General features: G+C 40.0%; 2 protein-coding genes and 1 long non-coding RNA gene across 13 annotated transcripts in view; 2 read left to right on the top strand and 1 right to left on the bottom strand.

Moving 5' to 3' along the window:
• Positions 1-9264, bottom strand: part of LOC123977171 — a 59006-nt gene extending 49742 nt beyond the window's left edge. For 2 of the 7 annotated variants that reach the window (XR_006826558.1, XR_006826560.1), the window contains exon 1: positions 5817-5972. This is a non-coding gene — a long non-coding RNA (uncharacterized LOC123977171). Of the gene's footprint in view, positions 1-5816; positions 5973-9193 lie in introns of those variants that run through there. The other 5 variants (XR_006826552.1, XR_006826556.1, XR_006826555.1 and 2 more) reach the window with 5 other exon arrangements.
• si:ch211-195b13.1 (STKc_SGK domain-containing protein) lies at positions 1838-7730 on the top strand. Its single transcript, XM_046059718.1, has 13 exons — positions 1838-2056; positions 2560-2635; positions 3421-3496; positions 3584-3624; positions 3731-3788; positions 3893-3976; positions 4112-4243; positions 4339-4451; positions 4572-4695; positions 4791-4886; positions 4984-5139; positions 5252-5341; positions 5772-7730. The coding sequence occupies exons 1-13, from the start codon at positions 1987-1989 to the stop codon at positions 5934-5936; spliced, it is 1281 nt and encodes a 426-aa protein (XP_045915674.1). The 5' UTR covers positions 1838-1986; the 3' UTR covers positions 5937-7730.
• eya3 (EYA transcriptional coactivator and phosphatase 3) lies at positions 9243-25376 on the top strand. Of its 5 annotated transcripts, XM_046059715.1 has the most exons (20): positions 9328-9399; positions 10531-10697; positions 12027-12131; positions 12951-13000; positions 13526-13620; positions 13694-13774; positions 13886-13940; positions 15594-15703; positions 15966-16103; positions 16304-16389; positions 16900-17077; positions 17278-17447; positions 17721-17804; positions 17887-17976; positions 18398-18456; positions 18562-18722; positions 19113-19227; positions 19766-19887; positions 20530-20630; positions 21153-25376. In XM_046059715.1, the coding sequence occupies exons 3-20, from the start codon at positions 12075-12077 to the stop codon at positions 21231-21233; spliced, it is 1833 nt and encodes a 610-aa protein (XP_045915671.1). In that variant the 5' UTR covers positions 9328-9399; positions 10531-10697; positions 12027-12074; the 3' UTR covers positions 21234-25376. The 5 variants fall into 5 exon arrangements, with proteins under 5 accessions (XP_045915668.1, XP_045915673.1, XP_045915670.1 ...); XM_046059712.1 differs by lacking the exon at positions 10531-10697 and having other exon boundaries at positions 9243-9399; XM_046059714.1 differs by lacking the exon at positions 10531-10697 and having other exon boundaries at positions 9290-9399; positions 12024-12131.
• The last annotated feature ends 1245 nt before the right edge of the window (positions 25377-26621 follow it).

Here is a 26621-nt window from a genome sequence, read left to right as displayed (position 1 = left end):
CTCTAATAACAGTGTATCGTAAGAATAAAGTAGCAAACAAAAAGGAAATATTGGAAGTACCTCAAACTTGCATTTAAGTACAATACTGAAATTAGAGATGCTCCGATCGATCAGCCGGTGTTTGATATGGGCTGGTTTTCAGCTTGATGGGCCATGACCGGGGACAGGGTCTGATCAGTCTCATATTTCTGATCCTGTGGTGCTAAAATTTCACAGCCACACACACGCTAAAACACGGCGTAGAAGTTCTTCGGCATGAGTGAAGAAGACTCAATGCTGGCAGTTATGTCAGCATTGAGACATAACTCAATGTGTCAGTATACTCAATATGTCTCAATATGTCAGTAATGGACCAAAATGTGTTTCGCACACAGACTTTACTTGGGCGGACCATTGCATATAATACTTAATACTTATGATACTATGAATGCACCCCAGGAAGAATAGCCAATGCTTATGCTGGTGCTAATTAGGATCCTACTAAAGACAGAAAGAAATGTCAATTATAGTTCTAAGACAGAAAGAAAATCGGCAGGTCAGAAATCTAAATCATCTGTAGGTGAGATAATTCCCACCACTTTAACAGAAAGCAGCAGATACAAGACAAATGTTTTGACTGTTTTAAGATAAAATAAAAGACTGTTGTTAACACTCCAATCCAAAAGCTATAATTGATCTGTGAGTGATGAAGCGACATTTCAGTCACAGACCCTAAATAACCTCCGCTTAAAAATACACTCAGTGGAAAATCTTGTGTGCGGATCACTCTCCTCCTCAGGCGGTATAGCTATCTGCATTATGGCACAGTTATGCAACTTACAGGGTTAGTGGACCACATCTGCTGTAGCTGGACTGATCACTGCTTCAGCTTAAACAACCATGATGTCATGTCTAATTTCTCTGAATTTATATAATTCTGGCGTGCCACATTACTTTTTAACCTTGACCTCTTTCGCCACATAAATCCACTAATTAGGAGAATCAGAATCAGAAAGAGCTAACGTTATTGCAAAGAAGTATTTTACACGTATGAGGAATTTGCTATGGTGATGACGTGAATAAATGTTATGCAATATATATATATATATATATAATATAATGCAAGTTATAAAAGAAAATAGAACTATGTGTAGAGAAAAAACATGCATTACTACGGGTTTGTGTTGCACAGACATATCACAGGATAGGATGTGTATTTATATAAATATATAAATTGACAAAATATAGAAAGAATATTTACATTAGATTTACATGTGCAATGACAATTATTCACAATACAAAGCACATGGAGATTTCTGGAAGCTGCATGCATTGTCGATGTGCAAATAATCGTGCATTTTATCGCCTTTGTCTTTTGACTGCCAGGGTCAGAAGCTGCAGCTGTTGCAGACAGAAGCTGAAATGCAGCAACCGTGACATACATTTCTCCACATCCTTTCAAAATAAAAGCACTGCAGGGAGGCTCGGGAGCAGCCAAATCTAGCACATTTTTGGGCAAGTAGCAGCTCTGTTCCTGTGATTCTCTCTCTTAATAAACCAACTTTAATCCCTTTATGCGCGCGGTGATTAAAGTGGGAGCTTTCCATTGAGAGAAAATGAAGAGGAGGTGGAGGAGGAGGAGGAGGAGGAGGGTAGGGGTGCGCACCACCTCCGCCTCTGCGGTGAGCCCTCCGCGTCATCCTCCGCCTCCCGCAGCCAGAATATGGCCGCAACGGAATCCCGTGACGTCAAGCGGCAGTTGCCTTGGCTACGCGAGTGACGCAGAAATGGGCGTCGCCTCACGGGGAACCACGTGCTCCGTATATATAAATGAGTATCTCTGTCTCGCGCAGCACGATTCAGAGCGGAGCGCGATCGGTTGAGCTCAGAGCGTTTTAAACAGGACCGTTGAAGTCTGACTGATAACTGACAGTTCAAGGACCACAGAGGAGCTACTGCTTTTTATTCTCTTCGTGTTTACATTGGATATTTATTTTGCTGCTCAACATGGCCGTGACTGAAGCTGGATGCGATCTCACTTACTGCAAAATGAGGGGTATTGTCGCCGTACTCACCGGTGAGCGACAAAATCAATTATGTGTTGATGGGTGGACCAAACGTAACGTCTTAATTGATATGTGTGGATTAGTAGAAATGAAATAAACCTAATGACAAAGTGCGTTTTTGTTCTACTTTTATAGAAATTATGCAGAAATGTCACTTAAATCGCTTGGAATTGAGTGTTGCTGACAATAAATCTGCCTAAGAGCTGCTTATTTGCGTTGTAGTAAGAATCCATAATGCAGAATGCTTTGTTGGCCACCACTGTTGGCATCTGAATGAGTGACCCAAGTGGTTGCATAACCTATAAGCCCATAGCTTTAAAGGTCTATGCACAGCACGCAAATCTGCCTTATATCAGGATATGTGGACTTCAGAAACAGCAGATTAACAAATATTTTGCTCTCTAATTGGAGACTTGTTTGGATCAGGTGTGGCGGATCTTACTGTAAGATCAGAGTGTGATGCTTTCTCAAACACTGACATAGGCTCTCTCTCTCTCTGCCTCCCTGTTTCCAGCTTTCATAAAGGAGAGAAAAATGGGACTGAATGACTTCATCCAGAAGCTGGTGTCTACTCCACATATCTGCCAACAGTGAGTATCTCCATTACTAATATATTCAATGAGGGGGAAATGGTAGGTTTGGATGGAAAATGTGGCCTTCAAATGAGGCTCAAGGAGCATCTCTGGGCATCTGTTACTTCCTGGCTCTAGTGTTTATTTCCGATCATTAGCCCATTCATGATCATCAGTGTGCAGCGGCCAATCCAATCAGCCACCTGGGGTTGGCAGGACATTCTGTGAAAAGTATAATCTTGGTCCAAGAGCCCAGGGTAAGAATAGTCCTTTCATGACGAGCCCGTTAACAACCTCACCACTGCCTAATCACCTTCCCAGCAAATCCTCTCTGTCCCCTAGATGAGGATAAACCGGTACGTCAGTTATTACATGATTCATGGCTCGGCCCGTTGCATCCCAGGCCAGCCCACCAGGTCTGGTGCTGTGGGGAAAATACCCCTGTGTGCTGCACCTGTCCCCTCCAGATTAAGGAAAGGGTGCCTGAGCTGGACCTTTGAGTCCCACAGAGCTGTCTGAACTCCCTTGTTGTGGGTCAGCGGCTTAAGCTTTTTCTCAGACAGGTTAGGCTGTCCCATGCCGATGAGCGTGTCTTAAACTTGACCTGTCTGGACGGTCATTCACACCCCAGCAGGGAGCATTCATTCAGTTTTTCAGCCTCACAAACTACTTTTCACAAGTCAGATGGTGACATTCATATGGAATTATTAAATTAATAATAAACAAACACTAAGGCATATTGTAAAATGGTAATATCTGAAATCAAATCAATCTTATAACCAGCTGTGTTTTCTTTTTTCCAGTGTTGAAGTTAACAACTTCCTGAAGATTGATGAGAATCAGAATGAGGAGGTTGAAGATGAACTTCCTGATAGACCGGTAAGCAGACAGTTTACTGACTATGACTCATTTTCTGTCCAAAATATGGCAGTGTCTTTATAAGTGTCCCCATTTTATATCTTTCAGATGTGCCTAAATTCACGAAGTTCACTGGCTGAGGAAACTCAGTAAGTAGCCTTATAAATGTCCGTATTTAAATGTAGACAGCAACAATTGTGTGAAACACCAGGTGTCAATAAAAATCCTAATTGTCTGTTTGTTTCTCCACATTAGGATCAAACCCTGTGATTTTGACTACCTCAGAATTATCGGCAAAGGCAGCTTTGGAAAGGTGAGCGTGTCTTACTTCTCTTTTGCATAGATAACTTATCTTACCTGCACCATCTGCCACCGCTCATAATAAACATCACTGATGCAAATGTTTCCTGTTTACAGGTTCTGCTGGCTCGACACAAGGAGTCCACCAAATATTACGCCGTCAAAGTGCTACAGAAGAAAATCATCATGAAGAAGAAAGAGGTAAACCTGTTGGATATGTTTTCATCCCATATCATGAACTGAAATGCGTAAAGATCCATATTCCTTCTGTTTCATAATGTAAAATGTAATTGTGATGAATACAGCATCATATTAACTTCTATATGTTCTTTCCAGCAAAAGCATATCATGGCTGAGCGCAGTGTGCTGATGAAGAACATCAAGCATCCCTTCCTGGTGGGGCTGCACTACTCCTTCCAGACTACTGACAAGCTGTACTTTGTACTTGACTACGTCAACGGCGGAGAGGTCAGTTCAAATCTCACAACACCCAGAACCAGGTCAGAAAATCAAAGTACGTTTCAAGTTGACGTTGACAGATGTTTTGTCTGTTATCTCTCCAGCTGTTCTACCATCTCCAGAGAGAGAGGGTCTTCCTGGAGCCCAGAGCCAGGTTCTATGCTGCTGAAATTGCAAGTGCACTTGGCTACCTCCACTCCCTGCACATTGTGTACAGGTAATGAGCGATCCAGCAGCGCCCCCTGGTGGATGTTAGTTAATATGACATGTGCTGAACTGAACTGAAGGAAGGATTAAAGAGTCATTTTTCTAAAAGCTTTCTTCTTCTTCTTTCCAGGGACCTGAAGCCTGAGAACATACTCATAGACTCTCAGGGCCACATTGTCCTCACAGACTTTGGCCTCTGCAAAGAAGGTCTTGAGGACAATGGTACCACAACAACCTTCTGTGGGACACCTGAGGTACAAAACAAATCATTATCAATACAGAAACTCCACCAAGGACAAATTATAATTGTTGGACATGAGTTGACTCTTTCCTGTTGCTTTCCTCACAGTACTTGGCCCCTGAGGTTCTCCAGAAGCAGGCATATGACCGCACAGTGGACTGGTGGTGTCTGGGATCTGTGCTCTACGAGATGCTTTATGGACTTGTAAGTTAAACCTGTGACTTTATATATCGTACTTCAACTGTACTATTTGTTCATATATTAAATAAACTTGATTTGTTGTTGTTGTTGTTGTTTACAGCCCCCGTTCTACAGTCGCAACACAGCTGAGATGTACAACAACATCCTGCACAAGGCTCCTGTGCTCAAGCCCAATGTGTCAAACTCAGGCAGGGAACTGCTTGAGGGGCTCCTGCAGAAGGACCGCACCAAGAGGCTGGGAGTGAAGGATGACTTTGTAAGTGTGCACAGCTAACCGTTAAGCACACATAACATGTAGAACTCTTAGAAATTCATAAAACTTGTTTGCTATCAATCTTTCTGATCAAGAATCTACTTTTCTCCTCCAGCTTGAACTGAAGTACCATTCATTCTTCTCTCCAATCAACTGGGAGGACCTGATGTCCAAGAAGATCACACCTCCATTCATCCCCTCAGTGGTAAGTATTCAAACTATTATTCATTTTGTCTATATAATATCTGAAAGTAGTGAAAAATGCCTACAATTTCCTAGAGCCGATAATCAGTTCAGTAGCATAAGAGATTACGAAAACCAGGAAATAAGCACATTTGAGAAGCTACAATAAGTGTATTATTGCCACTTATGTTTAATAATCCCTTAAACGAAGCAATCAATTGTAAAAACTGTTGCTGAGTAATGTTCTGTCAATCAACTTATCAAATAATCAACTGACTGTTTCAGGTCCACAATCATATAAAACATTGAACAGCAGCAACTTTTCACTTTCAAGTGAATTTGTTTGCCATTTTTGAACAATCAATTAATTTCCAAAATCCAGTGGTATAATGCATTACAATAAACATCTATTAGTTTTTCCTAACGCCTGTCCTTCATGCTTGGTTTTACAGAGCGGTCCCACAGACCTCCGACACTTCGACCCCGAGTTCACCCACCTGCCCGTGTCCTCCTCTCTGTGCACCGACACCCTGACTGTGACCAGCAGCGTCAGGGAAGCAGCCGGAGCTTTTCCAGGCTTCTCATATGGGCCTCCAGCAGACCACTCCTTCATGTGAACATCTCTGCCCTTCTGTCCAGGGGTCTGACAAGAAACGGGATAAAAGCTCTGGATTAAGAGTCTTATTTTGACTGAGGGACCACACCGGAGCAGCCTGTTGGAGGGACATTACACAGCCTGATAAGAGGATCTAACTGACAAGATGGACATGAATACCAGAGAAGTGAATCTCTTGACGGATCTTGTGCATGAAAAGTATCCAGATGGGGGACTCATGTTACAACACCAGTGGCCCAACTCTTCTGCCTCACCCATCCAAAACTATAATACATGTGTGCCAAGCATGGATGCACTCTGGGGTCATAAAACATCACTCTCTGGTGGCTCTGGACCTCGCAGCTACTGGTGAAGTGACATGAAGAGAAGTGCCTGTGGTTCGAAAGGCAGTTTGGACGGCAGGGACAGTGTTGGCGAGAGCCAGCTTTATCAAAAACCACAAAACCACCTGTTTGGACTTTTGACCAGGGCGCCAGCCGTTAAGGGCGATGCCTTCATTACATGTCTATATGTGTATTTGTTTTTGTTTCAAAATTCACAAAGCGTTGTTATTTTCATGTGAATGCTCAATTGCACTTGAGGAAACAAGGGTCAAGAAAAGTGAAACTTCCTGCTTTTAAGCATCAGCAACTTGGATTAGACGGCCGCATATCTTTCCTCTTTTTATTTAATATCTTTGGACAAAGCAGAAACACTATGTACACTATAGTGGCACTTGGACCAAGCAGTTGGCATGCTTTAACACAAACACTTTTTTTGACCGGTTTGTCCTCATAAACTGAAGATCAAAGTTTTACTGTACTGTGTAGAAGAAAATAGTTATATATTTTATTGCAAAACCAAAAGGTTTTCCATGTTTTAATAATGACACATTCTTTACTTTGAAGAAAGTTATGCATATATTATAAATAGATTAAATGAAAACTATATTTCCTGTATGGCAATATATTTTATCCTTTTCATTTACAACCAGTGACTGTGTTAATCTATATCTTCTGTTTGCAAACTTTATGAAAGACTTACTGATCAGGAGAGCGTGATACAGAGTTCAACCAGCAATAACAGGCCCACATCAATGATAGCACATACTGTATATCAATCTTCTTTCAAATGTAAGTGATTGCTGTTTTATCGCAAACACTCCAGACAAAAAATAGAATATGTGATTACAAATGTTTTTGTATTTATGCATCATGTAGAGAAGAACTGTGAATGTCTTGTGCCTGTCCAAGACGGCCTGATCCATATAATACTGTATGTGCATATCTCTGTTTCCTAAAGCTCTTGGTTCCTTTTCTAGAAAGTTATGTGTTAAGAAAGTGCTTTGAAGAAGAACCACTAGGTGGAGTAGGTGCTGGCTTTTCCCTAACAGTGTTTAGCCACTAGCCTACTGCATAAAATGGTTTTGGAAAGTGCAATAAAATCTTGTTAACGCTGAAAGAATAATTATCATTTTATCTCTTTTAGCAGAAGTGCAAGTTTATGATCTGATATTTGTTATGTTATTGAGAGATGATCTTCACTCAAACAGATTGTTCATTACTTTGTTTTGCCCCTTGACTCCCTATTTTAGCCACACATTTTCAAGCCTGCTGAAAAAACAGAAAAAATAAGGCAACACACAGTTCTAGATAATTTTCTTCCATATTTGGAAGCATAATTTTTCTGTTTTATATATTCCTGTATATTTATTTACATGCCACTGCTACTGTATAAAGAGTATGATTTACATGATCAACTGAAATATTAAACTGTAATCTGTGTCAGAGATAGTAAATAAATTCTCTAAATTCAAGGCATGTGTACTGTTTTTGTTTGTAATGCTTTTGATTATTACATTTACATAATCACTTACTACTTTACATAATAATTGTAGGGCAAATAACAATTATTTGTGTTGACAATTAATCTGCCAAAAACTTTGTCAATTCATTGATTAATCACTTGGTGTACAAAATTACAGAAAATAGTGCAGATTACTTAAATGTATGTTTTGTTTTATCCAATAAACAGTCTAAAACTCAAAGATATTCAGTTTATTATCACATAAGACAAAGAAGAGAAGCAAATCCTCAACTCATTCGCTGGAACCAGACAATTATTCAACTATCAAAATAAATGCTGATTAATTAAAATGTTCTGTCAACTAGCACCAATTGATCAACTCATTGTTTTGGCTGTAATTGTATTTTTAGGAGTTTATCTACTATTACTACCAAGTTGTATCTTTTAACTCTTTTGATGCATTTGATAAGGTTTATGTTTTAGTCTTGGTATTGCCTTTCATATAGAAATTGTATGTTATTGTTTGTTGTTGTATTGTTTATAAACTTTAAGTTAGGGCTGGGCAATAAAACAATAATGATAATTATCGCAATATAATCTTCCTCGATAACAATATAACAACTGTTCAATGAATGTTCAATAAATGTTTGATTTAATTCATTTGAATCACAAACAAATTAGCACTAATTTTTTTTATTAAGATATTAATTTTGTTGAGGAAAAGGGACCGAAAAATTATTTTACTTAATTTTACTCATTTTTGTTGAAAAAAGATTTGTTTTTAATTGTTTTGAATGTTCTGCCTCAGATTTGTGAAGCGATCCACTGTTTGGCATCATGTGTTTGATCTGACTATAAAGAAAAGTTTAAAACAAAATTAACCATCTGGTTTCTTTCACTTTCTCTCAGCAGCAAAAATCAGCCTTTAAACTTGAAAGAAATAATTATTTGACATTTTTGTGTTAATTATCAACATCAAATGATACAATTTTTTTTATTGTGATAATATTTTTGGCCATATCTCCTAGCCCTACCTGTAGGCCTACATAATAGCTAAATGTTATTAAATTAATGATGTTTACCTTTGTTCAGCTTTGTTGTCTTCAGCTCTACATCTATTTCTGTGTAAGTGCATTGAGAACAACAAAAAGATTGAGTCCTTGTATGTTTGCACATATTTGGCAAATAAAGCTAATGTTAAATATCTTGATGATTTGTTACGTTTTGTAAGTTTTATATATTTTATTTGGTCTGGAAGACAAAAATACTTTATTTAACAGTATTTTTACAATTGAATCGAAGTACTTTTGAACTCGGCTAGCTTAAAATTAGCCAAACTTATTTAATTTGACTGTGTTATTACAAGCTGTTATTACAACATTTATTAAGTAACACGCCCTGAAACAAAGCTGGCAACATTTCACAAGAGGGTTCATCTGTTCAAATGTTGGCATTGGCAGTTTTGTCTCTCACCTGTGTTGACTTTAGCGCCACACCTGTCGTCGTCTGCCGTCGCGCCAAAGAAAGGATTCTCGTGAATGAACGATGTGCGCATGCGCAGTGCGCCCAGCAACGCAAAACATCCTGCCAAATAGTGCTCCTTAACAACAAGACAAAGCTTGACACTGTGGATTCATTTTTTAGACGCTTTAATAAAAGCGTGTCTCAGTCACTCAATGGTAAGTCTGGGTTTTGACCATTTCTGTGTGGCAGGGATGTTTTTTTTGCGGTTAGTTTCGCAGTTTGGTGCAGCGGGAGTGAGACGCAAACACACGATGCCATTTTATTACCCACTCCACGGCTGCGGGAGCAGTCTAATTCCTGGAGGGTAAAACTTTCATACCCGGGCCCAAGTAAGCGACTCACAGGCTGCTTAGTTATTTAACTACTGTTAACCCCAGACAAAATAGACATAGCATGATGCAGTTGATTTTATCAAAACTGAAGGTAGCGCATTTAACGTTAAATATATCAATTATGTCTGCCAACGTTAGTAAGCTCGCACGGTTGCGTCTAAATGCTGGGGCAGTCCGTTATAATAACGTCTGTTATAGTTGATCATTAGTTTTGGTCGCCTATATGATGCTTCATGACTTTGTTGACTATGTAGATTATGTTTCAACCTCTCTGTGTTCAAAGATGAAACATGCTATTATTTCTCAGAAAATAGTCTGATGTCAGACTTCACCTTCATAGCAAACTGTCCCCGGCTTGGCTATTTGCTGGATATAGCAAACGTGATGCTAGTATGCTAACATTTCTACATTACATGGATAGGAACTTAACCTTGAGTTGATGCTGTGCTTGGATTTCTGCCAAATGGTATTAATTTGCAAGTGTGCAGGACAAACAATACTGGAGACATGGAAATCAGCTCAATTAGAGGTGTTAAAAGTGTTTAATGATCACCAGTCAATCACTGGTCAATCACTGGTCAGGCACAGTTGTGCCAATCTACAACTAGAATATACAGAACGCTTCATCTGTCTGCATGAGAGATGTATTTGTATTCTGCAAACAGTGAGTTGTAATTTTATTCCTGCTAGAAAGTGAAACCAAACTATCAACCATCCTTTTTGTATATGTAACTAAAGAACATCATTCACATGAAAACGTTTGGAAATGCTTTATTTTTTACAGGTCCCATATTTTTCAAATAACTTCCTATAAAGGAATACATGTGACAAGTAAATTGGAATGAATATATTGGAAAAGGCTATATAATTTGCCATACTTCAGAGGGGAAATGAATTAAGTGGTCACTTGGTAACTTCACCTTTTTGTGGGGGCGGCTGTGGCTCATGGGGTAGAGTGGTCTCCGCTAACTGGAAGGTCAGTGGTTCAATCCCCAGTTCTCCCCGGTCTGCATGTCGAAGTGTCCTTGGGCAAGACACTGAACTCCAAATTGGCATAGCCATCGGTGTGTGTGAGTGAATGATGAGGACCTTTGTCTCTGCTCATCAAGTCGTCTTTTCAGGTAAACAACTAATTCTACATGTGAAGAGTAAAGTTAAATGGACATTTACCTTGGTTGAAATGGATCTATGTCAGTATATAATCTGAATTGTAGTAAATACCTCTAAAAATAAATGTCTAAGAAAAGTACAAATTACATATTTCTTTGTAAGATACCTTCTGGAAAGTTAATAGGAAATTACATATCCTGTAAAAAAAAAAAAAATTATATTCCTGTTTTTCAAATAAGTAAGAATCTATTCCAAGTAGAGTTAAGTCCATCACAATATTAGATGTTTATTGCCTAACGCCGTAACGGATTTACCCTGGTATGTGGTGTCCCCTAGACTTGATGCAGGAATAGACAGAAGCGATTGTTGTTGCGATGCTGGCAGAGGAGAGGTGACTGAGTGGCTCTGTTACTGGCAACAGCTGGAGGGGCTGTGGCTTTGATGAATTCAAGTCTGTCAAATCAGCCAGAGATAAGCAGAGCAATAAGCAGTAGCAGTAAACAGGGAGTCTCTGGTTTTATGCAGTGAATAATATTAAAAAGCAGCTTCTTTAGAGCATAAGATGTTGTTGCGTCAGTGCAGCTGAGAAAGTGTAGATTATCTTTACTCTTTTTGACTTTAACTTTAAAGTTCGGGATCTTAGAGCTTATGCAGTCGACCAGTACATCATCCAGTGACCTAATTTTTCTTTAAATGTAATAGTTTTTTGAGTTCACTTACATAAATCTTGCATAAACTGACATATGCTTCGATTGGCTGGGCTGTCTCTTTCATGTCGCTTTCGATTCAGAACGTGCGCCTGACACATTTGTGCGGTTTTGAATTTGCCGTCTGACCTATTTTCTCATTCTGTGTCTACATTATTTCAGTTAGATAAAAGTCGCTCCAGCTGGGGGTTGGGGGGAAGGCCAGTTGAGCGAGCAGTGGACAAAATGAGGTTAGATCTTATCCCCTCAGGGCATCTATTGATACGACAGCTTGCACCTGAGCACCTAATGCTTCTGGAGAATATGTTTTCGTTGAATGAAGGTTAGGTCATATGTAAGGTGGCACGCCTTCTTAATCCCACAGTAAACACAGGAGGGTTGTGGGACTGCAGTTGTACACGTGCCTCACCTGCGGGTCTCGTGCGGGAGATTAGACCAGGGTGCCCCAGTTCCTATATCACCGCCACCTCCCTGCTGATCACCCCCGCGATAATGGCAAGATAGGGATGCATTGATGGGTGCTAGTGGGTAAAGGGGAGGGGAAAGTCATGCATCGGAAAACTACATAAGGCAAAACCCCCGGCCATTTATTCTGTGCCTTTGTGTTTGTACTCCTGTGGTTGTGTAAAGCAGGGTCCGGACACGCTTTCCAGGTACAGAGAGTAGGCTGTGCGTGCAGACATGTCGGGTCGCTCTGCTGCAGAGATGGACGACGCACAGGAGCTGCATGAGCTGCCGGTGAGTCCACCCACGGTGACGCCAACACAGAGCAGGGGGAGAGAATGTTTGGATAAATAACTGATTACGAATTGGTTTTAAGATTTAACTGTACATTGTTTTCCTATTTATGTGAAGTCATGGGAGGAAAATAAGACATAAGTCATTTTATTGTATCATGAGGTTCATGTAAATATTTGACCAACGTTTTATATCTTGTGCTTCTCAGATCTCATATTGGTGTTTCAGGTTTTAACCAACCAAAGTTGATGGAAAATTTCAGTGGAGTTTAGAGTGAAGGATGGACTCAAATTCAGAAAACAGTTATAAATATGAATATGTACTGCTGAAATGAGTAGCTGACTGACTGATTTATGTAACGTTAATCAATGACAACTCTGATCAGTTTTCTTTGTGGATCCTTTATAAATTGATAATCCTTTTCTCTTTTTTTGACTTGCTTAGCCAAAAAAAGCACTTTGTTCTCAGGATTTGTAAAAGGCATTTCTTGTTTTTTATAGACTGAACAAGTTGCAAATGAAACATTATAGATATCCTTTTTCAAAGCATATTATATTTTGATACTCTGTGTACTCTGTTTCTTTTTAATGCTATAGAAAAAATGTGCTTTCTGTGTGTTGAAATAATGCTCCATGAAAGTGAATGTGAAGTACCTGTGTAGAGTACTGCTTGAGTCATTTTTGTATTCATCTTTAGTCCATTTTTATAGTGGCTTTATTTAATTTCGTCTGGTTTTATTGCAGAAAAGAAGATGTATATCCTGAAAACAGAGTTATGGTGAAAATCTTTTCTATAAACTTCTTTTTAATGTGTGTGCAGACAAAGAAGGCCAAGCTTGAGATAGACGGTGGACTGGAGAAAGAGCCAAGGTTGGTCTTAAGTGACTTTTAGATCTATTACTGAACTTTTAAATTGCTGCTTACACCTTCTGATGGAAAACCACTAAGAACATATGTTGAGTATTGAAAAAACTATTAAAGAATCATTGCTTAGCCTCTACATAATCGGTGAACGGTTGCCAAGTCCTATGAAATTTTTCAATAGAACATTTACATTTATTCATTTAGCTGACGCTTTTATCCAAAGTGACTTACAATTGCTACATGTCAGAGGTCGCACACCTCTGTAGCAACTAGGGGTTAAGTTGTCTTGTTCAGGGGACACAATGGTGGATGGGTCACAGTGGGGGATTGAACCCGGGTCTCTCACACCAAAGGCATGCATCCATTGCGCCACCCACCTCTCCTCATAATCTGAGTTTTTATAGTCTCTTTTTTTTTGCCAAATTTAGCTTATTTATTTAGCTTATTATTTTTATGTGGCTGTTGGCCCGCAGCAGAGATCCTATAATAATAATTAATAATAATAATGATGGATTCTTATTGCTCTTCCAGTGATTTAGGTGATGATGGGAGTCCAGCTGCTGTGTTAGGTTCATCAGAGCAGGAAAGCTCTTACTCTGCCATGTCCAGAGCCCAGCTTGATCCAGGTTGGTAGAAAATGCCACCACTCGGAAATGTTCCCGGGGGAAAAAAATACTGATAATTTGTGTTTGATTGCAGGTGATCAGGAGGAGTCGGACGCAGACAGAGGGACAGCGCCTCAAGCGTGTGGCGACTCCATGAACTCATATGCACATCCTGGTACGAACAGAAACACCGCCCCAGTTCTAAACAGTGCACAGTAAAGGTCTGAAAAAAAAGATGAAAGCTGCTCTTGTATGTCAAACTGAAGCTGTGTTGCCTTTTTGACAGCCACAGACACAACAGCCACATCTGAATTCGCCCAACAGGTTTATCAAGGAAGCAAGTGAGTACACTGCATGGAGCAAATGGGAATTTCGAATTATCTGTTGTTTGAATGTTACCCAGATTAAAGTACATGAAATGTGACATTTATTGCAGGCCTCCAGTGTGCAACCATTTGACCAAGTAAAATCCTGCCAAGTAACACAAAGCATTCATAGTGGTTGCACCAGTGCAGCTGTAATCTAGTTTTTCTGCTCTACTATGCATGAACAACACTTTCTATGTAGACTACATTCAGTTAGGGATAAAACAACCAAAGTTTAATGCATCATTGAAACAAAGTGCTGCTGAACACTGACGGTAGCCGACAACAGCAGGTGCGTGCACAGACTAGTATGCTTTGTCCATTTAATGATCAGCCTTTTTTACCACATTGTCTTCAGCACTGTTTTTGTAGCTGAGAGCCTGTAGCAAAGGGAAAGCAGTCACCCCACCTGAATTCAAACCCGGGGTCTACAGGGCACAAAACATGCATCTTGACCCACAACACCAAAGACTTAGGCTCCTTGGTATGGCAGTCCGAGCACATACTTAACCGTAGTGACGGTACTCCGTCACGACCCCCTCCTCTTCGGAAAGGGCATCCATGCGCTTTATGCACCTCACACATCAATTCGACTTGATGTTGTTGTACTAGTGGGTGCTCCCACCCTCTATTGCAGTGGTCGGCAATAGGCGGCCCGCGGGCCAGAACTGGCCCGCCAGCAATAATATCTGGCCTGCAGCCAGTTTGCTTTGAAAATAAATAAATTGATAGTGACTGGTGCTGAAACAGATCTCAGTCAAGACAGCTAAAATTACTCACATAATTACTTCCTCTTAAGTGATTAAGCCTCCAAAAATTAAAGCGCGAGTGAGTTTATTGAGAGCTTTTACTTTGAAAAGTTCTGAAGAACATTCAAAAGAGTCTACGTGTTCCCCTGAATTTCCTCAGGGAATTGAAAATAGGTTTATGAACGCAGATCAAACACCACACGCACACACTGCAGCACATGCTTTATTGTGAGCATGTGCAAAAGTGTCCTTATAATCAATTTTTTTTAACAAGGGACGGGTGAAAAAGTCACAGGATTTTGGGATCAATCGGACAACTCCCCCAACTTGACTATTTTCTGACCCACCATGTAACGGCTTCAAAAAATTTGGCACGATGCCAGACTTTTTTGCTTCACTCAATGTGCCTCCGTCATATGGTTCACATACTGGGTACGCCTCTGATGGCCTCACGGCAAGCCATCCCACTTCTGACACCACATGTAGCAAAGAGAGAGCAGTCACCCCACCCGAGTCTACAGGGAACCCAAAGTGCAACTTTGACCCAGATTGATGTAGGGCAGTCCAAGCACATACTCAACCGTAGTGAAGGTATACCGTCACAGAGCCCCTTTGTATAAATTTTAACTTCAGTGTAAAAAAAAGAAAACCCAAAAAACATCTTCTGTCCCTCTAACAGAACTTTTCAGAAAGTCTGTTTGTTTATTTTTATTTCCTCTGTTACCTCACCCCAATATTAGGTTCTGCTTAAGCTTGGAGCAAACCTGAATATAAAATGTTACATGAAGTGGGTTTTTATGCACTGCTACACTTAAAAACAGTAGCTTTACTTGCAGGCATGCTTGATTTGATGCAGGTACTGATTCTCTCTTTCTTTCAGCCCAGCGGTGACATCATACACCAACCAGGTGGCCTTTCCTCCTCTGGCCCAGTCCACTGTGTACTCAGCCTTCCCCCAGACAGGCCAGACTTATGGCCTCCCACCCTTTGGTTAGTCCCCACTGCTACTTTAACAGCTTATTTTAACACTGTCTGCTCACTAAAACCCCAGCATCACACCTTTTTTGTTACTTTACTTTAGAAGCCTTACTTTGTGTGCTTTGGCGCTGTGGAATCAATTTGCTTTTGATCTCTGCTTAAACACAAAGTCCACATCTTGACCTTGGTTTTTTAACTTTGCCTCACCTTCAGTGACCCACTCCTCTCGCTGCCTCTTTCATTCTCTGCTTCTATTGCTCTCTTTCATCTTCAGGTGCTATGTGGCCAGGCATTAAAACAGAGACAGGGCTGCCTGAGGCACCCTCTGGTGGCCAGCCTGGGTTTCTCAGCTTCAGCACTGCATATACCTCAACCCAGCCAGGCCATCTGCACTACTCATACCCCAGCCAAGGCAAGCTGCAACCTCACTCTGTCTCACATTATAAGGCTGTCACACTGTCCTCAGATATGAGAAGCACTCAAAAATAAAGGAGAACTTGCAGCAGCACAGCTCTGTTTTCCTTTCTTGTTGTTAGTTACTTCAAATACTATGTAAAAATACTTTTTCTTTTCCTCTGGCACTGTTTTTAGCTGAGCTCTTTCTGTCTCCAGGCTCAAGCTTCACAACATCCAGTGTGTATTCTAGCATCCCTTCAGCTACGGCTGCCACCACAACCTCCACCACGGTGGCCCACCAGGTAAGGAGAAGTAGAAAACTGTCTGAATATGTTAATTGTCATGAATTCTCGAACTCGTCTCAGACTGTGTTGAGGGCTGCTATGTATCATCATTTCTTTGAGCTCTGTTTACTGTGTCAAATCTCTCCATCACTTGCTGAGACAGTCACTTTTTTTTTTCTGACTGCTTAGCTTGTGAAAAAGTCCAGAGCCAGCAATCGTGAGTTGCCATGTCATTAGCTGCAGCATAACTGCATGTTAAACAAAGTTTTTATACAGTATGTGAATTGCTTTTTCTCCTCCTTTTGATATTCTAAAACTTTACATAAATTGTGCTTAATGCAAATGGTACGGGGTTTTCTTTGTTTTGAAATGCACAGTAATTGAACAATGACATGATAAATCTGTCCTCGTGTCCTTAGGATTGTTTTATTTAACTTTGCCAATAGGCTTAACTTGCTATTAACACAGATTATTAATCAGACCATCCTGTTGATCTCCATTGTTTGTTTTTTTTTTTTATTCCTCCAGGAATTTAGCAGCTACAACTCTCTGGGACAGAGTCAGTTCTCTCAGTATTACGCTCTGCCACCCAGCTACGTGCCTGCCGGCCTGCCCAGCAGCGATGACCACGGTGCCGTTGTGGGAATGGCTGGATATTCAGCTGTAAAGTCGGAGCAGGCCGCCTCAGCTGGACTTCCTCCCAGAGGTACTTTCAGTAGTTTGATTTCTTTTATTTCTGTTTAACATTAGGAGATTACATCATGATGGCTGTTATTTAGATTAAGTATCCACATGCATTCATTTGAATTACTTCATTCATTCTGCAGTATCCACTGCACTAATATATGGAATTGTAGAGAAGAACTGTATTATTCAGCAACTAATATCACACTTTCTTGTACTAAGATGCGTCTCCCCCAGAGAATCTCCCGGCAGGTGCAGCCCTTCCTACTAGTGTGGCTCTCCCCACTGGAGCCAGAGATCAGGATGAGGTTGGGCGCAGGAACTCTGTTGGCAAAGCCAAAGGGAAGGGCAAGAAGTCTGATAACTCCCCACCTACTGAGAGTGACCTAGAGGTAACCAAGTCAGCAGTTGAATTATCACTACACACATAAACCACTAAGCAGAACAAAGCTAAAATTGTGTAGTCTGGAACAAACACGGGCTCTCTAGCCTGGAGGCTTCTGATTGTAAAAACTAACTACATGAACCAGTTATCTTTTTTACTTTTATTGGATCTTTTTGACAGAAAAACAGCAGGGACATCAAAACCATAAATCTTTTTTTCCAGTGATTCCAAATGATTTTTATAATGCAAAGTGTAATATTATTCTTCCCTGCTGTTTAAGCGCATTTTCCTGTGGGATCTGGATGAGACGATTATTATATTCCACTCACTGCTCACTGGCTCCTACGCACAGAAGTTTGGCAAGGTGTGTTTTATGCAAATAATGCAAAGGTTTAAGTAAACAACATAAAATGAAAAGGTCTGACTTGGTTTATTTATTTGTTCAGGAGCCAGCAACAGTGCTGAACTTGGGCTTGCAGATGGAGGAGCTAATCTTTGAGCTAGCAGACACTCACCTCTTCTTTAATGACCTGGAGGTACAGTGAAATACATTCAGACTGGTGTAGCTGTGGCAGGAAAGGAGTTTTGATACTTTAGTCTATCGGTCACATCAACTGGTACTAACCATGATTAATGAGAAACCTCCCCCTATTTTCCTACTAACTAAATATTACAATGAACTTCCTGATCTCTTGTCAATCATCTCTTATGAGTTCTGGAGAAATTCATGCATAGATAGAAAGGGTGGAGACGCATTGGACTGTCAAAACCAGTAAAACTACATTAATGGAAAATGTATTCACATCCAACAAATACTTACTAAGAGGTGCTCCTTTCAGTCATGGGTGCCAGTTGGCAGCTGATGAGGCTTTTGCAAAAGTCCATTATCTCAAGCTTGTTGACCAGATTCTCTCATCTCAAATACATGATTACACAATTGGTTTGTTTTCTTTTAAGGAATGTGATCAAGTCCATGTTGAGGATGTTGCCTCTGATGACAATGGACAGGAGCTGAGGTGTGTGATTATGCTGTCCTGTAACTATAATAGAGTGACTACCTTGTCACACACACACACACAGCAGCCTCATTAATTATCAACAAGTGTTTCTCCCTACTTTAGTACCTACAACTTCTTGGCCGATGGCTTTAATGGTCCAAGTGGTGGAGGGGCATCAGGAACCACCACGGGGGTGCAGGGAGGGGTGGAGTGGATGCGAAAACTGGCCTTTCGCTACCGCAGACTAAAAGAGATCTACAATAGCTATAAAGGGAATGTTGGAGGTGAGTTTGCATCAGTAACACCTGGAGTATGAAAGGAGTATCACATTGAAACCTTCTTTAGTTAAAGTAAAAAGTCAAAAGTTTTTCTCCCATCGAGACTCTTGTGAAACATGCCATGAATGGCTGGTTTTCCTTAGTAAAAAACCTTGGAGCAATTCCAAACTTGTTTGATGACAGTAAAACTAGTCCAGTGACCAAAAGGTAAAATTAAGCAAATTAAAAAAGAATTATCTTTTTGGGTTGCGCCATCAACTGCAAAATGTTTTGCAAGTGCATCTCTTCAGACATTTGGAAACAGTAAAAAGGAAAGATGTTAGATTTACATGTTTTTCCTGAGATGCTCATAGTGGTATCTAAATCTTATTGCACATCACATGTTGTCTCTTTCAGGCCTGTTGAGTCCTATGAAGAGGGAGCTGCTTCTACGGCTTCAGTCTGAGATCGAGAACGTTACAGACGCGTGGCTCAGCACAGCGCTCAAGTCTCTGCTGCTCATCCAGTCCAGGTCTGAGCAGAGCACGCTTTTACTTTCAAAAGTGTTAAAGATCATACTCTGCAGCAGCATGAGTAAACTCACTGGCTGTCTATTTTTACACACCACAATGTCAGACCACACACGCTACATCTGTGACAATTGTGATTTGCACAAAATGTACCAGAAATAAAATAAACACTGCCAGACAAAAGTACTGCGTAAATTCATATAAACAAAAAAAGGCAGTGTTTCTGTAGAAGTTAATGCATTTGGAAGCTATTTAAAATGAAGTATAACCTTGGCTGTGCTCTCTCTGTGCTGAATTTGTTTGGAAAAAATCTCAAAATGAAGTTCTGTTTCAACTGTAAATGTATATCATGTGTTAACTACAGGTTTTATGTTTTACTGTGACTGGCCAGCATTCATGCCAGATAAACAGCTCACAAGTACTGACAGCGTACACAAGTCTGTGCTCTGAAGCTTTTGGTTGTCGTCTTTGAGCTCATATTTATGCATGGGCATGTATGCATTAATATTTATGTGTGTGTGTGTAATATTCCACCAACAGGGGGAAGTGTATGAATGTGTTGGTCACCACCACTCAGCTGGTTCCAGCTCTGGCGAAAGTGCTGCTCTACGGCCTGGGAGACATTTTCCCCATCGAGAACATCTACAGTGCCACAAAAATAGGTACAGGACTTAAGTACAGTTAAGCCTAGTTCACACTACACGATTTTTAGCCTGATTTGCCGGGCCGGAGAGCTTGGCGACCGTCAGGCTGCGATCAGGGGTAAATCAGCGATTGATCGGCGGTATCCAGTCGTTATGTGTGAACTACACGACGACTCATCAAAACTGCTCCCCAACACATCACTGGCGCATCGCAGACGCCTGCCAGATATCTAGCATGCCAAATATCTAGCATATGAAAGCAGGCAGCTACTTTTCACCACAAAACAGTTTTTACTCTCCTCCAGCTCTCTCTGTAGCTCAGGTGATCCCTGCTACCTGCGTGTGCTAATACATTATTTCACCCATATGTTTCCCGCTTCATGTTTCACATGTGTTTTCTTGACAAAACTTGGTTTGGAGACCAGCGTCGAGTGACCCCCTGTCACCTATCAGACACGTAGTGTGAACGCCACAACGACTTCAAGACTCCCCTCACAAGACGGCAATTTGTGTAGTGTGAACGGCACGGCCATCGGCTGACGTTGAAAGTCATGTAGTCTGCACGAGCCTTTAAGGAAATCATGTTGATATGATGCTTTTGGCGTTCTGTGCTAAATTTGTCTGGCTCAAAAGTTAATGCATTATTTTGCAAATTTGCAGGGAAAGAAAGTTGCTTTGAGAGGATCATCTCTCGCTTTGGGAAGAAAGTGACTTATGTGGTGATTGGTGATGGTCGAGATGAGGAGTTTGCAGCAAAACAGGTAAATGTTACAGTCTTCAGATCTCCTCCCCCTGCCTCCTTTTGTGTGTTAGTGTTTTGGCAGTTTACGCAAACAAACTTGCATTAGGCATGCTGCACTGCAGGCAAACACAAGTACAGTCAATGTGACTTGAACTTTGTTTTTAAAGGCGTCCACATCAGACAAAAGAGCTTACAAGTCAAGAGAATACATGACTTAAACCTTTTAATAAACTATAGAGTAAACACTGAAAAACAGTTGAGCTTTAAGGAAATGTGAAAATAAACATTCTGGAGCTCTACATTGTTGACCACTTCTTAAAGTTGCTTTATAAGTACTTTTATGTGTTCTGCTGGTTGTCTCAGATTTGTTCATTCAAATCAGTGAAATTAAATGGAAATCCAGTCTGATTATCAAGCTAGTATATCACTTATTAGTTTTCCTACCTTCAGTTTCACGAACTGTGGAGCGTACGGCTCAGTGTTTGTCTCTGTCACATGTTAATGAACAACTTTGCTTGCCTCTCTCTGTCTTTCTGTGCAGCACAACATGCCTTTCTGGCGGATCTCCACTCACGGCGACCTTGTGTCCCTGCACCAAGCGCTGGAACTGGACTTCTTGTAAAGGAGGCGGCGTTGAATGTCGCACACTAAAGGGAAAATGTCGTCAACGTCCTGTTGGTTTGTGGAGTGACATTGTGCGAGAAAATCCTCCACAACCCCAACGATACACACTCGCATATTAGAAACACAACTAATGACTTACTGTGTGATGGTAATGTACTGAGGCGGACTTTGGGTCGGAGCTGACTGTGAGAAACACAAACAAGACTGGATGCATCAGTCGGCTGAATTAAGGTTCCTCACGCCCTGCACTCCCTCCTCTACGGCAGCTAACCTCAACGCGGCTGAAACTGGCACTGATTTAGACACAGAAGGGAAGACATTTATCCTTTGGTATTTATCTAATTTTCTTTAAGTATCAAAATCTCCTGCAGCGAAAACAATCCCTCCACTTTTTATTTCTCTTTCTGGATTTAAAACAACGAAAGGGCCGTTGTTGTGTATTGCCTGTCATTCTCTTTCGGGGTTGTAGCTTTTTATTTAGTTAGGCTCTGTATAATTTGAAAGAAAAACATCAAAGCAAATGTGTTCTTTCCTGGTTGTTTTGCACTCATTCAAAGACTTGAACGCATCATCTTGCTGTCTTGTGTGCAAATCACCAACTGAGTCAAGTATCAAACAATACCATTCTTCTTTTTCTGTTTGCTTCCCATGGAATCATTCAACTGATTACCTTAATGTACAATATGAGGTAAAAGCTTGGTCATGACCTCCCCTCCTGACGTGACCACACCATCAGTCAGCTGTCACGACCTCTCCACTTGCAACAGCAGACGCCTGCTTTTTGTTACACACAGTGTGTGTGATCTGTTATCAGCAGGCATGTGCTGAGAACAGAGGCTCCAGTCAAACTTCTGACAAACCTAAACCGACCTCTCTGTATGACTCAGTAATGTGAAAGATGGTAAGCAGAGCAGGATGCACTGAACAACAACCAAACGCTCATCCATTTCAGCAATGACTCGGGAGTTTTGCAGTAGAGCTGCACTTTTGTCTAGTAGTAGTTTTAGTAAGGCAATGAAAAGCATAACGTCACGAGAATAACAATAAAAACATTAGCTGTGTCCCAAATCCACACTACATGCTAATTCTAAACAGTATGTACTACGTACGAATCGTCAGACTAAACGGTTTTAACAGTAACTGTGGGTAAGCTTCATTTCCTTTGCATTGCTTTGTGGGAGAATGGTGTCAATCAGCTGCACACTGTCTGGTTTGAGTAAACTTTATTTTCTGTCACTTTTTTTTTAATAGTTTTTGTATGCTATATACTTTTAAAAAAAACAGCTTAGAGTGTAGATGCAGTATGGATTTGGGTCACGCTGCTCTTATGTCCAAATTTGGTGAATTTGAAGGAAGGATTAAATGTTCTTTATGGGATAAGAAAAGGCTCCATCAGCCATTTAAAAACCTAAAAAAGTGCTTTGACACAAAGCTAAAAGTAGAACTGTTTTAGCACCACCAACTGTTTGTCTTATTTGCTCAACTCTTAATATTCACACAACAGTAGTGGATGTCAATGCAAATTAAGCTTTTGCCAATTTTGTAGAAATATGGTTAAAATTTGCTCTAGATAGATGGAAACCCAACTACAGCTCCATCTGCCAAAATCCTAAATGATGCAGAATCAGAATTGGCTTTGGATAAAAACCTGACTAGTGTGGATCTCTTGTGGCAGGAAGCTTTTAGACCGGAATCAGACTGCCTTTCCGTTTCTACCGTTAACTAAACATTGAATATCAGCTGCAGCCAAGCGCTCGGTTTCACCTGAAGGATGTGGCTCCCAGTTATGTGGGGGAGGGGCTGTTGTTTCATAATCTGTCCATGCTCACACTTCTCACTTTGACTCAGCTAATGCATTACTAGGAGGATCATCATCACTAAAGAGGTTTAATTTAAAAGGTTCCTGTTTATGAACTGCTCGACAGTTGTGGTATCTCATCACAATATCTTTTTAGATCAGTATACTTAAATCAGTTGTACAATTTGATAAAACCGAGGCAAAGAAAATAATTTGAATATGTAAAGTAGCAATAGAAATACATTTAATTACTCTTACATGTCGTCATGATGTTGCTGCAAAATCAGCTGCTTTTAAATGTGACTGAAGGTCACAAAGGTCATTTACCAAAAAGGAAATTACATAATTTGTTTCCAAAGACATTACTCAACATGTTTTCTCAGTTGCTTCAGTTTTTCAAGTTAAATATAGCTTACAGTCGTTGTATTAGTTAATTAAAACTGAAATAATTAATGATTAAGTAATCAACATTTATTTTAATAATCCTTTTAGTCTTTTTTTTTCATTTCTGGTTCAGTTGAAAGTATTTGTTTTTCTTTAGCTTTATCTTTTTTTTTTTTGTTGGACAGTTGGTTGGTCAAAACAAACGTTTTGAAGACGTCACTTTCAGGTCTGGGAAAATGTGAGGAGCTTTTTTCGTTTTTGTTTTTTATTCATTATCAACCAGAATTGAGAAACAAATCCGCAGATTAATCAGAGGTGAAAACAGCCCTAATTTAATCTATAATATGTAATAGAAAAATGCTCAAAGTTTCCCAGAGCCCATGGTGACATCTTTAAATTGCTTATGTCCGAACAACCATCAAAACCCCAAAGATATAAGATTTACTATCATAGGGGAATAAAACAAATGCACATATTCAAGTGATTTCTTGGCAGTTTTGCTTAAAGAAAAATGATTAATCATTTATTCAAAATAGTTGCTGACTAATCTAATTAATTAACATTGTTTCAGCTCTACGTGAAGATTGTGTCCGACTTCGATTTCAGAATTACAGCTTTGGATTTTCATCACTCACGCGCACAAAGGATGATGACTGTGCAATACATTTCTACTTTGCTCCTTAACTGTAACTTTTAAAGGGATTTTTCATTTGTAGACGGTGAGAAAAGCAGGAGGGTCTGTACGAGATCACGATTGAACAATACTGAGCCTGAAGAAGATTACATATTTACACACTTGCAGCTTGACCGTTAAGAATGTGTATTTTTGTGTAATTTGTGTGTCTTGCGTGACTGTGTGCATATTTATATTGTGCCTTTAACATCATCTGTTTGCATAATCTCAAAGGGAAATATGTAGTCTAAGATTTTTGTTTGAAACATTTATCACTGCATTGTTATATTATCCAAAGTGTTATCTTACTTTTTTTTAAAACTTTTTTAAAGTACTGTTGAGACTTTTCTTTTTGTTACTAGAGTTTTTTTTTTTTTTTTTGATTGTCCTGTCTGTACTGTGTTTGAAAGGTCTGCTTCTAGAAAACAATATATCCATTATGGGGGGCAAATGTTCATGTAGATTGCTCCGTGTTTAAAGAAATCTATTTTAGTGAAGGGCTTAAGATGACTAACAGGTACTTTGCTGTCAGATATCTCAATTATGAGAGACAATACTTTCATGCTGATAAATCTTCTTGTGAAAATCTCATTTCAACATCACTGTCTGCTTTGTATTAGATTTTTGCATCCTTTTGAAAAGGAGTTTGCATTTATTTTGTTGCTGTGAAACGCTTAGCATTGCTTGGACAATCAATCTGTAACACGTGGTTTTAATCTGAATGCAGATCCGATTACTAAAGTGAAAGGCAGGTTTAATTAGGTGTGTTTTTGATTGTTCTGTGTCATGCTACTACCTAAGTGAGTTCAGCCCAGACAAACATTTGAGAAAATTGAGACCATATACAATATTTTTTTCTTCTTGAATGTGTTTTCTGTTTATTTCTTTACTTTGTCTGCATGTCATGTCTGTTTTGAAGTATATCATGGCTGTTAAAAAATGACCATGTAATGTTTAAGGGGCTATATTCTTCTTTGTGTCCTCTTTTAGTTCTTTCCAATGCCAAATACTATTTTAAAGTGCTGTGTTTTGTTTTTCTGTTTAAAAAAAAAAAAAAAAGTACTTCATCTCATTTTCAAGGACCTGTGAGGCCACATAGGGTCGAGTAGTGAGCCGGAATGTGATCCTGTAAATTGAACACTATTATAATAATCAATGCTAATTTAATTACAATAATCACTATTTTTCCCTCAGTAGCTGTTTGGGACCTTAACGCAGTCCTGTAAGGTTTTCCTGTGTACCTAAGACGCTCGATACAGTGTAAATAAATTTAAAGAGGCTTCAGACTCAAGTTTCTGTTTATTTATTACTATAAGAACAAAACATACCTAGTATAAATATAATCTTTAAAACATTGTCAGGTTCTTGTTGCTATACTGGAAGAACCATCAGGGCAGCTGTTAAAGGAAAGTGAGTACACCCCAATGTGAAAATGTCCAAATTGGGCCCAAAGTGTAAATATTTTGTGTGGCCATCATTAGTTTCCAGCACTGCCTTAACCCTCTTGGGCACGGAGTTCACCAGAGCTTCACAGGTTGCCATTGGAGTCCTCTTCCACTCCTCCATGACGACATCACAGAGCTGGTGGATGTTAGAGACTTTGCGCTCCTCCACCTTCCGTTTGAGGATGCCCCACAGATGCTCAATAGGGTTTAGGTCTGGAGTCATGTTTGGCCAGTCGATCACCTTTACCCTCAGCTTCTTTAGCGAGGCAGTGGTCGTCTTGGAGGTGTCTTAGGATCATGCTCTGCTTCATCATGTCACTCACTGTGGGCTAGTGTAGGCTACTACTTTAAAAAGTCATGGCTGTAACCAGCTTTGAGGTCACCGAGATCCGGATCTTTGTAAAAAAGCCTATTAATAAAACAAATTTGAATAAAAACCATTGATAACAAGCTCAACTTAAATAAAGGCTTTAGGACCATGTGGATGATGCTGATTGCACAAGGGCGTCACTTTGTGTTGAAAAGTGGTGGGGACATTTAAGGCCTCATATTAGTGGTGTGACCGAACGCTTAGTCCAGGAGACGTCAGAATGCACAATATTGGAGTCACGAGAACAATACAAGAAGTTAGGAAGCCCCGAGGTTGGCCATCCCACCGGGATTTGTCACGGTACTCCAGATGGCCAGACCGCTACTGATTACATCATTGCATCTTTTCCTGTGAGTCCCTTGTGCTGCTCCACCACAACCACTAAAAAGTACTATTTAGAGAAAATTTCTAAATGTAAATACATTTAATGGCTATTGTAGAAAAAATATTAATAATACTAAAATGGGGTTCCATGAATGAATGAATCTTTAGGGATTTAAAGTTTAAATTTAAACAATGAATGAAAGGAAAATCCCTGAAAAATCCCCAACTGGACAGGGACTTAACAGCATTAAAAAATGCTTTTAAAAAAGTCATAGTGAAACTGAATTTTCAGTAGTTGTAGTCTTAGGCCCCGAGTGAACTATCTATGAGAAAATGACACTACTTCTTACTTGATTGTGTACATTTAACCAGCCATGAACAAGGGCTTTGTT

The sequence above is a fragment of the Micropterus dolomieu genome, linkage group LG09 (genome assembly GCF_021292245.1).
Source record: "Micropterus dolomieu isolate WLL.071019.BEF.003 ecotype Adirondacks linkage group LG09, ASM2129224v1, whole genome shotgun sequence".
NCBI lineage: Eukaryota > Metazoa > Chordata > Actinopteri > Centrarchiformes > Centrarchidae > Micropterus > Micropterus dolomieu.
This window is presented reverse-complemented; position numbering and strand designations above follow the sequence as displayed.

Coding starts and splice junctions, on each gene's coding strand:
- si:ch211-195b13.1 (XM_046059718.1), top strand. CDS start 1,987: ATGGCCGTGACTGAAGCTGGATGCGATCTCACTTACTGCAAAATGAGG. Junction 3,497..3,583: donor ATGAACTTCCTGATAGACCG/GTAAGCAGACAG, acceptor TATATCTTTCAG/ATGTGCCTAAATTCACGAAG. Junction 4,452..4,571: donor TCCCTGCACATTGTGTACAG/GTAATGAGCGAT, acceptor TCTTCTTTCCAG/GGACCTGAAGCCTGAGAACA.
- eya3 (XM_046059712.1), top strand. CDS start 12,075: ATGTCGGGTCGCTCTGCTGCAGAGATGGACGACGCACAGGAGCTGCAT. Junction 13,941..15,593: donor CAGGTTTATCAAGGAAGCAA/GTGAGTACACTG, acceptor TCTTTCTTTCAG/CCCAGCGGTGACATCATACA. Junction 17,448..17,720: donor CTACTGAGAGTGACCTAGAG/GTAACCAAGTCA, acceptor CTGCTGTTTAAG/CGCATTTTCCTGTGGGATCT.